Raw genomic sequence first — 10962 nt, 5'->3', positions numbered from 1 at the left:
AATGCGTGCCGTTCATGCTGGCAGCCGCAAACCTTCAGGGGTCCTGTCCATCCTAGCATGGCGGACACCTCAGTCTCTTAAAAATAGCGTTTCTACCAGATGAGTGAGCTTAACTAACTGTGTCGACTCTGTTACATATACATTACATTTCTCTATACTTGTTATAGTAGGGGGTATGAAGGATGAGGGTGCTGGGATGAAGAGGAGTAGAGGTGTGAGCTGAGCGGAGAGGGAGAGAGGACACTAAATGTCTTGTGTGGATCAGAACCCTTCAGTCTTTTTTTCAGTGGGGTGCTGCAGGCTGTGAACTTTATTGCAGTCCGAGGTCTCGATGAGCACCTCAGCCGGGTTTTTGTGGCATTCAAACGATGCAAAAGTCCACATTTCTGAAACTGTGACGCACACTTCTTGCTTTTAACATGCTTCTCCATATTCTGCGTCAGTCCCCCCCGTCCCCTCGTCTCTCCGGGTAGCAGAATGCACATGGATGGGAAGCTCCCAACTGAAATCCTGTATGTCTTCAAATTAACTGCTGAGTTGTGTTTGTGAATGCACCAGTCAAACGGAGGAGGACGCGGATGATGAGATTCCCGTTGCCTTCCAGACATTTTGCTCTGCGCGATGCGTTCAGCGAGTCTCTCCTCTCCCTCGTCGTCCCTCTCTACCTCCTTTCTTCTCTGTTTTCCTCCCACCTCTCTCGCCTCCACCTCCTCCACCTCCTCCTGTCCTGGATTTACATCACGCTGCATTTGCCCTTCAGTCTCTCGGCACGGGACTGCTTCCCCGAACGCTTGCCGTCGATGTTGAGGCTCATGTTCCTCTTCTTGTCCAGGTTGAGGAGCTCCTGGAAGAGCTCGGTGACATTGTGGTTGGTCTTGGCTGACGTCTCCATGAAGGCGCACTTCCACTGGTTGGCCTGGGCTTCCCCGTCCTTGGTCTCCACCTCCCGCTGGGTCTCATCGCTCTTGTTGCCCACAAGCATGATGGGGATGGCCTCAACGTTGCCCTTAATGGCCAAGACCTGCAGAAGAGGAGGAAAATCAATGGTTGTTCTGGCTGGTCAGTGCACATTATGTTGCAATAAAAATTCTAATTTATTCATTCAACAACAGAGAATATATTATCCTGGATAAAAAAGTACAGGACTTTAATATTAAAACACATCTGCTTTGTCCTTAAATGTTTACCAACTATTTGATCTGACATCTATCATATTCATAATTGTTTTATTATGAAATTTATGATTATTTGCTTTTCCGTACATCACTTTGTGTTGCACCTCATGCATGAATTGCACAATAAAAAATAAAGTTTATGATTATTCATTAAAACAAACCCTCCTTTCAGCAACACATCAGTGTGATGGATCCACCCTGTATTTGCATTCTGTATCTAGTTATGTTGTATTTAAAGCACTATGATCATAATCATGAGTCACCAGTTTTTAACAGTTTATATTTAAGGCAGTATAGGTGGTGCCAGGAAGTCCAGTCGCCTGAGTCTGAGTACAAATAGCACGAGTTTAGACTTTGAAATTACATGCAGGTGATACGTCAGTCCCTCCCATTAAGTTCTGTGGACATGTTACCATGGCATTGATGGTCACCTGACTATGGATCTGCTGGACAGAACAGGAAGGATCTGCATCCCACCTGCATGCAAAACTGGGCTTTGGCGTATTTCCTGCATCAACTGAGCCATCCACAAACACACACGCACACACACAGCACATCACTCCCCACCTGTTGGTAAATGGGTTTGAGCTCCTCCAGGGACTGTTTGCTCGTGATGGAGTAGACCAGGATGAAGGCGTGGCCTTTAGAGATGGACAGGCGCTGCATGGCCGGGAACTGGTGGCTCCCCGTGGTGTCGGTGATCTGGAGGGTGCACACGCTCTTGTCGCAGCTGATCACCTGACGGTAGGTGTCCTCCACTGTGGGGATGTAGGTGTCCCTGAACGTGCCCTTTACGAAGCGCAGCACCAGGGAGCTCTTCCCCACTCCCCCTGCCCCGAACACCACCACGCGATAGTCGTTGCTCTGCTCCGGCATTCTGCCCCCCTCAGGCTTAAGACAGTGTTACACCTACGGCGTTGAGTGCGGGAGCATGGGGAGGAAGCGGGGTGAGACGGGTGAGGGGTGAGGAGAAAAGGATAATTTTAGCAAAGAGGAATTTTAGCAAGCGAGCAGTCAGCAGATACAAAGCAGGCGAGGGAACAGGAAGGGAAGTGCTGGTGGGACTCGACCTCAGGCCAGTGGGTGTGAAAGCACTCTAACTGTCCTCGTGGTCTGATTACGAGCCAGAGTACAAATTAGAGAGGATGAGGTTGGTGAGGCTCCAAGCCTTTCACCTGACGCAGACATTTCCCTAATCAATACTGTTCGCAGAGTCACAGCCTCTCAGTTTCAACCCCAAAAACATTCCAGCGTTTCCTCATTTATCAACTTTTGCAACTGCAGCAAACCCTGGAAGAGACAGAGACAGAGAGTTCCTGCAGCTTAGGAGAACAACAATAACATGAACTCATGTATAATACAGCACAATCCAATACAGCAAAGCCTCAAAGCTTTAAAAATGACTGCAAACCAAAAACATCAACATCACAAAAGAAGTACATACTGCAGGAATCAGACTGGACTACAGGTTGCATGTGTGACAGACAACATCAGCTAAAACGGATTCATTTCAGAGCCTCTCTGAAGTGAAGTACAGGGTGGCCAGGACAGGTTATTACTGTAGACTAAAACGCAAAAGATAAAAACTGGATGTTTCCAGCCTGATGACAGTAGGAAAGACAGAAATGTGATCAAATAAATATTTCAGCAGAATGAAAGCCAGTGTTTCAGTGGAAAATGTCTGATAAACCAGCTGTTTGCTACCTGCTCAGCAGCAAATGACAAAGTTGGTGAACATAGTGAAGCATTTAGCTGCTAAAGAACCAGATATCTCCCTCAGGAGTCTACGGAGACCAAAACAGAGCTAAAACGAGGGTGATAATTCCATTTAAAATGACTAGCTGGCCAGGAACACCGCTCTAAATGAATTATCATCTTGCTCCACATCTGCTGGATGTGTAAATAAGGAAACGTTTGCTTACAAGTTCACCATATAAGCTTAAAAGGCGATGGTGTGTCAGCATATCTTGTTGTGCTGCCTCCAAGTGGCCAAAAAATCTTTTAAAGCAGGTTTGAGACACATCATTTAGATACCAGTTTTGATTTATGTTTTGTTTTACATGATACCAAAGTACAGTGCTTGAGTAATTTTACTGTTACTTTGCACCACTGTTACGTTTTAGATATCCTTCATATACAGGCAATGAAATAAAGCAGTCCTGCTGTATCACAGCTGATCACTATTAAACACAGAGTACAAAAAACAAAACTACAGCCACCAAAACATTGTGTGCATTCAGGTTAGAACAATTAGAATATTTACTGTTAAAAAGATAAAAGGAAAGAATCCCATGGAAATATAATATAACAAGTTTGTCGTCAGCAGCAACACGGCACACTGAAGGACTACATATCTTCAGTCTCACTATCACCCACTGCAACTCATACATATGCATCAGAACAATGTGCTCACACCTAATCTATTGCTATCTTAGTAAGTGCTCGTGTGTCTGCAGAGCGTCTGTGCATGATTACGCATTGTATCTGTTGCATTATTTATCTGCTGTGGTTCCAAACTTGCTTTAAGGTCCCATAATAAGATACTCATTCGGTTGTGATCGTGTGCTGCTCTCTAAGCTCTTGCTGTAATGAAACAGTAAATTGACATCAATACCAGATGGAATAAGTGGATTTCTGTCATGCTTGCACTGCTGGAACCCACTATTGATGGCAGGGCTCCTGTAATTGCATTGCCAGGTTCTAGATAATATCAGTCAAGGAGTTCGAAATAAATGGGGTTTCAGGGAGTGCCTCTTGAGTTTTATAGTCAATCTATAGCTGTAAGTCTGGGTGACATATAAGAGTGTTTTATATCTATGCTGAACACACAAACACAGTTTAATTTGCAGGTGAGCCTCCTTTCTCCTGCTTACATACTGGTTGTGGTGGACTGGTCTGGGTTTAAAAAGTCCAGAGCCATTTTTTGTTAGTCTGCTCATGTGCCTGCAGACTGTTGACTCTTTTATTCTGGTCTGGCAAAGCAGAAAATCTTGTTTAATGGCTCTCTGGTGCCAGAGGGTGATGATGCACTCTGCATTTTTTTATAGTGAATGGTACTGTCTAAACGTTGCCTGTCAACAACCAAAGATTTCCCAGCACGATTGAAGCATAAGCATTTTTTCTTTTTGCCACATAGGGCAGCAGAAAGAAGTTGAAGTGAACATAATGCTGATATATCATCAACTTTAAGCAGGTATGGCGAACTTGCTCATTTACACATCCAGCTCACATTTACACATCGTGTTTCTGGCCACCTCCAATACTCACTCTCTTTTAGCTCTGTTTTGGTCTCTACCAACTCCTGAGGGAACTATCTGGCTCTTTAGCTGCTAAATGCTGCACTGTGTTCACCAGATTATCTCTCTCTATCGTTTTTTGTGCTGAGCGTGTAATGTACAGCAGGTTTTAGGAGCTATTTTGCTTAAAACAGATGCCTGCTGGCTGCACGGCTAAACAACGAGCTGAAACTCACTGTCAAGCTCCACAAAGCCGAGGGCAGCTGCAGATTCAGGTGACCATTCTCTGGAGGTTAATCACTACGAGAAACCCCTTTCACATTTTTATAGGATTCATTTTCATGATAGAAATATTGATTATATCTCCTTTAAACTTCAAGGTGACGAAGTTCTTCTCTTCAAAGGAGTGGCAGATGGATCATTTTCACGGCTGTGTAGATGAGAATCCATGCAGCCACTCGAGTGTGAAAAAACCAGGAGGGTTAAACACGTTAGTTGTGATAAGCAACATGACTACGAGATGAAACTGTTGGTCGGACTTGCTGGCAGCAACGCTCATCTGCGCTGCCTCAAACTCTCGGCTCTGATAAGGCCTTCAGCCACTGTCTTCGACCATGGTGGTCTGAGCTGCAGGAGCTGAACACAGCGATTTCTGCTTCTGCTAAGGCACAGACGTGCACCAACAATGCACTAACATGGTTTCATAAATCAGTGCTTCAGAAATGCATTTGTTCAAGATATATTGTTAATAGTTTGTTATCATTAAAATGAAGAAAAGAGGTATTTTCTTCCATCTGAAGGGGTGTGATGGGGTGAGGCAGTGGGCTAGAAAAACCACAGACTGCATAGAACATGGACGCAGTCTCTGTAACGTCGTCCGGCTGTCGCCATCTTGGCAGTGCCCATTTTAATATGGGGGTCTATGGGGATTGACTCAGTTTTGGAGGAAGTGGTCAATAAAGGAACTGCAGTTTTTGGCTGAGTTGGCTTCATTTTTCTTCACTTTCAACTCCAGATGTTGCCCCTTGATTACCACCCAAATTTGCATTTATTGCTAGGCTGCATCTAGTGGGCGTAGTAATTATGGTGGGAGCAAAGGAGGAAGTCAGGTGATGTACTATAAACAGTAAGAAAGTCTGTGTATGGAGGAGTTGGATGGAGGGGTCAAACAAACACAGGACTTTCACCGTGTGTTCCTGTGTGAACTGAAACTCAGCGTTCTCAACCCAAACCATGATCTTAGCCTAAACCTAACCAAACTGCGACGGGTCGATGTTAACGAAGGTGCGGTGTGCCTGTCACCGGTGCTCTCCAGTGGTCGTACATGTTGTTTTGGAAGTCAACTGGCTTATTCAAAAATGCTCTTTAATGGGCTGCAGCTCAGCAGCTAATTGGCTTTCCAGCCTGCAAACCGATGTCAGCAGTGCACATTTCCCCAGTGAACAATGCTTTGTTTGTTGTTTGGTTGCTCGTTCAACAAGCTCAGGTGAAGGACAAGACCTGCGTTCGTGTTTGTGAGTTAGATAAGAGGGGCACTTTGGGGGGGCTAGGAAGCGCCATTGTGCAAAGAAAGGATAAAATATTAATTTTCTCCCTTTTGGTTTCAGGTTTTTCTCAAAGGAGAACACAAGGCAAGTGATGTAGCACACACACACACACACACAAAAAGATCCAGTCTGAGCATTTTAGTTTATTACAGCTTATTTTCCTCGCAATTACCATCACTTCTGTTTACATTCACGATGGATCAAAAGATTACTTGTATGTGAACGGGGTCACTCATAGTGATGAACTCACAGAGAATTATTATCTGTATTTGCCTTAGGAGTTGGTGGAGACCAAAAATAGAGCTAAAATGGAATGGTCAATTGAACACAAACACAAGTCGAAATTAATAGTGCCGATTGTCTTTAGAGCTTTTTACTAGATTTTTTAAAATTGCAGCTATTTGGAGTTTATAGTTGGTTGCACTGCCTCCAAGTGCAAGAAATAAATGACTGCAGGATGAGAGTAACTGCAGATAGACAGGGCAAAGCCATGAAAAAGCTCCCTGTTTAGCTGGATTATCTAAGCCTCTTCATTTTTATTTTGAGGTAAAGCTACATGCAAAACATTGAAAATGTCAATAGCAATCCCTCCTGGCACAGAGTCCATCTTTCAGATCAAAGATGAACCAGCATTCTGGTTTGTAAACTCTTACAGTAATAATACAGTTTGCCTTCATTTTCTCTCCCAGATAAACTCGGTCAAACAGGGGATTTCTTGTCCGGCCTGACTCTGTCTCTGCAACTTGGTGAGTACAAAAAATAAAACCCGACTTAAATAAATCAGGATTATCCTCTGAGAAAAAGACCACAGTGCTTCTTTAGTGTTGCTACTTTGATGGTTGTGAGGAAACACAGCACGGAAAGCTAAACCACGAAAATGCTAATCGTGGAGTGGTGCGGCTACCGTGCTGGAGCCCCGCACTCGTACCTGCTCCCGATACTGACCTTCGTACTTTGTCCTTCTGCAGCTCTTTGTCTTTTCTGGTAATTTATGCATCTCGAAAATGTTTTTTTTTAACCTGCTCCCTGAGCGTCTTTTTTTCGGTTTCTCCTCTGCCTCCTGCTCTCTCACCCACCATGTCTCCCTGCCGTTTGATCAATAAACTAAGGCCGCTGTGGTTTTGATCGATGGGGCTCGTATGTCTGGGCCCTGTCGGTCTGTCATCCTGCCTCGCTTGGTGCCTGTTGGTTTCTGGACGCGGATTCTAGCTCCCCGACAACGAGCCTGCTCATCAAAACCTTCCTCCGCTCCCTCCCTTTCATTCACCGGAACTAAAATTAGCCGCCCCCCACCCCCTCGTCAGCAGCTATGACTGCACACACAGGTGCAACCTCACAGTGACACACATACACATGAAAGACGCACACAAACAAACACACACTGTACTTCCGCTCCTTCACCATTTGTCCTTGACACCAGGCCTCTCAGATTAATGACACTCGTCCTAAATGCAAGCTGTCTCGCTGCCTCCCCCCCTCCTCTCCTCTTGTTTTATTTGAAATGAGAGGACTGCAGTTCCTTAATGAATTAATGGCATACTATAAATGCGTCTGTGGCCGTGCAGCCAAATTCCATTAGAAGATAACTTTGGCACAGACCAAACAGGCCTGCTCTCCTCTCAGTCAGAAAATAGATGCAACGCAGCCTTCTCCACTCGTTTATTTCGCAGCGTGAGCGAGGAAATGTCACCTTTGGCGAAAATATGCACATAATTTTCCTCAAGAGAGCCACTTACACAGCGGCACAAAGGAAGCGCATTAACCAACATCAAACACAATGCCATTCAACAGATCAAGAGCGTGATTAAATAGACACCCACAAAGCGGTCCCATGGTATCTTGTGGAGAGAGGGTTTTAATCAAGTCGCGGATACTGGAATGCTGCGGCTCCGCGGCCATTTGGTGTGAGCGTCGTACAGGATCGACAGATTTTCAGATCAAGGATTTTCTGAAATATTCGGTTCATTTCTGGCCACGGCTGCACACACACAGACACACACACACACACACACACACGCACACACACACACTCGTCACGACGCCTGAAACCTGCACAAAGTTTCTTTAGCTGCCAGACTGTCAGATAGTGAATGAACATGTGTGTGTGTGTGCGTGTGTGTGAGCGCCTGTGCAGTCAGGCAGAAGATTCCCTGTTCTCTGTGCACACAGCAGCTCAGGCTTTTTCAAGTGTGTGTACGTGTGTGTGTGCGTGCGTGCTTAACCAGAGGTATGAATCTGCATTTTTAGCGAGAGCAATTCTTGGACCCTGAGTGTTTGCATTATGTTTGAGCAGACTGTGGAGGTTCAATTTATACATTCAGTCTCTCACATTCAGTCACGCTGCTGCTTCGCTGCGTTCACACCTGCTAACAAAACACACAAATGGAAAAGCCCCCACAAAACACTTCACACATCTCATTAACTGTTCGAGTTAATTTAAGATTTATCAATGTTTCTCCATCATTTTGCTAAAAAACAGGTTAAGACCTCATATTTTCTTTCTGCGTAACTGATTGTGTGTGTGTGTGTGTGTGTGTGTGTGTGTGTGTCTACTGGAGGGTGATGATGCAAAGACTGGAAACATTCTTTTCATACCCATCAGAGCTAAATCTATAAATTCCATTCACTTGTTTTGTCAAGTGTATCAAAGGATGTTAAACAGAGCTACTTGCTGGATTTAAAGCTTAAACCACTCTGCATTTTGCTCAGCACATAAATGTTTTATTATGGGGATATTCATTATTTTTTATGTGATCTGCTACTGAAAAACTGCTTCTTTGCATGTTTTAAATCCCACCAATAAATCTTAATTCTGTTTTTTTCACTGTTGTTTGATGAAAACCTACAAGCTGTGCAGAAACTTCAGAAGTATTTCGACATTTTGGGAAATAATTAGGTCTTTCGCAGAGTTAGATGAGAAGATTGATGACACTTTCGTGTGTGTGCTATAGCCAGCAGCTGGTTAGCTTAGCTTAACACAAAGACTGGCAATGGGGAAAGAGCTAGCCTTGCTCTCTCCAAAGGTAGCACAATGCAGCACCTATAGAGCTTACTGATTAACATGTTCTATCTTGTTCATACATACAAAAATCAGTGTGCAAAAATAACTATTTTTTGAGTTTTGTTATGTCTGATTGATCCTGTAAAAGAATAAATTGTTCACATTTTTTTGTATGGATTAAACATGTGATTAGTGAGCTTTAGAGGTGCCGATTGGCAGAATTTGTCATCACTGGCCAGAGCCAGGCATCTTTTACAGTCTTTGTGCTAAGCTAAGCTAACTGGCTGCTGGCTCCAGCATCATATTTAACTGACAGATGTGAGAGTGCTATCAATCTGCTTATCTAACTGTCAGCAGTAGGACAACTAAGCATATTGCCCCAAATTATTTCTTTAACAAAACTCTGTGTTAAAGAATTTTTACAATCCAAGAGGCTAAAACATGTTTTTCTTCTGCAGATAAATCTGTCATGCCTATACTCTTTACAATTTAAATACACCTGCATTACACCTATATGTATAAGTAACTGACAGTCTTTGTAGAGTATTGCCTGCTTAATCAATCAATTAATCGATGTGAGCACTTAATCATTCTCTTCCTCTGAGTGATTCTGAATAATTTAAGTAAATCAGACGACTTTTCAAATATAGAATTGAAACATTTAATCATACAGCCAGAATGAAATCCCTCTATCACTGTTATATTATATGAATATATTAATACAATAACAAATGGTTACATTTAAGTTATGATGGATGCGATACACAGTCTGTGTGTGCATGCATGCATGAGGAAACATACACGCAACAACACCTGTGTGTATGCCAGAGGTGTTTGAGGGCTGTGTTTGACACTACGCTCGTGTCAGCGACTCATCAGTGTCGATCTATACTGTGATTGAGCATACAGCAGCGCACATGCATGTAGTATGTGCCTTAGACTGTACAAGAGATTGCAGCTCTGGTCTTGGCTTAGTAGCTAATCATTGAGCTTAACCTCCTCTGTGCTCCTGGCCTGCTCTGCATTGACCCAATTCCCAGGACTTAAGTTACCAGCGGTCTCCCTATAAGACTACACGCAGTTCCTGATGCACGCCGAAGCCCTCTGATGCTTTGTGCACATCCCTTTGACTCAGCATGCACTGACACGAATGTTGGGACATGGGATTATCAGCAGAGCCAGACACACCAAGAAGACATTTATGTGTCTGTTGATACTCGCAACACCATATTCGACATAGAACCTTTCCATCTGAAGATCCATCTATTAGCTGCACAACAAATGCCAAGAATTTCCCCCTCAGCACTATTTTACAAGTTCACCGGTGAGCTGTGCACAGTTTATCCTGATTGTTAATAAATTAAAGCAACCCCAAATGTTTTATCGCTGCGAACAGAATGACAGTGAGGATTGGTCCAAACTTTCTACTTTCTCCTATCCAGGCACAGTGCAGATGTTTGGGCCCGCCCATGTGAAAGTACATCAATACATCAGTACAATAAAGAGTTGCTACTTAACATTTAACTTTATGAAATACTTTCCAAAGAAATGACAAAGAAAAAAAAATCATCACCTGGTCAAAAACATGGCAGTTTTCTTATAGTTCCTGAAAGGTGGTGAAAACCTCACACCTAAGTAAAAGAATTTCTTAGTTTGAGTTTTAATTTTTCTGATTTTTGCTTTGATTTTGATTTTTAATGATTACTGTAGTCACAGCAGGTGTGATTTAGAGCTGCACCAAACACTCCTTGAGCAGCAGATTCGTCAGAAATAACATCAGCAACTGGTGTATCTGTTTAAATCACATGCAACTCGAAGGTCTGCATAGGTAGGCAATTTGAATCCAGTGCAGTAATGGCGGACCCCGCCGCTAATGATGAAAACTACTATATAGAGGGGTAATTTTAGAATGCAAATACACTGAATGGCTGTTGCAGACAAAAGAGGCCACTATAAACAGCATCAAAGGAAGGTTTCAGTCAATTGCTTTTATGAGCACTCAA

General features: G+C 43.5%; 1 protein-coding gene across 1 annotated transcript; it reads right to left on the bottom strand.

Moving 5' to 3' along the window:
• Positions 1–733: 733 nt before the first annotated feature.
• diras1b (DIRAS family, GTP-binding RAS-like 1b) lies at positions 734–2051 on the bottom strand. Its single transcript, XM_041954256.1, has 2 exons — positions 1743–2051; positions 734–1021 (listed from the first exon to the last, which is right to left on the bottom strand). The coding sequence occupies exons 1-2, from the start codon at positions 2049–2051 to the stop codon at positions 734–736; spliced, it is 597 nt and encodes a 198-aa protein (XP_041810190.1).
• Positions 2052–10962: the final 8911 nt, after the last annotated feature.

Source organism: Chelmon rostratus, chromosome 15 (assembly GCF_017976325.1).
Source record: "Chelmon rostratus isolate fCheRos1 chromosome 15, fCheRos1.pri, whole genome shotgun sequence".
NCBI classification, from domain to species: Eukaryota; Metazoa; Chordata; class Actinopteri; order Chaetodontiformes; family Chaetodontidae; genus Chelmon; species Chelmon rostratus.
Note: the sequence above shows the minus strand (reverse complement) of the source record. Positions and strands in the feature narration are given on the sequence as shown.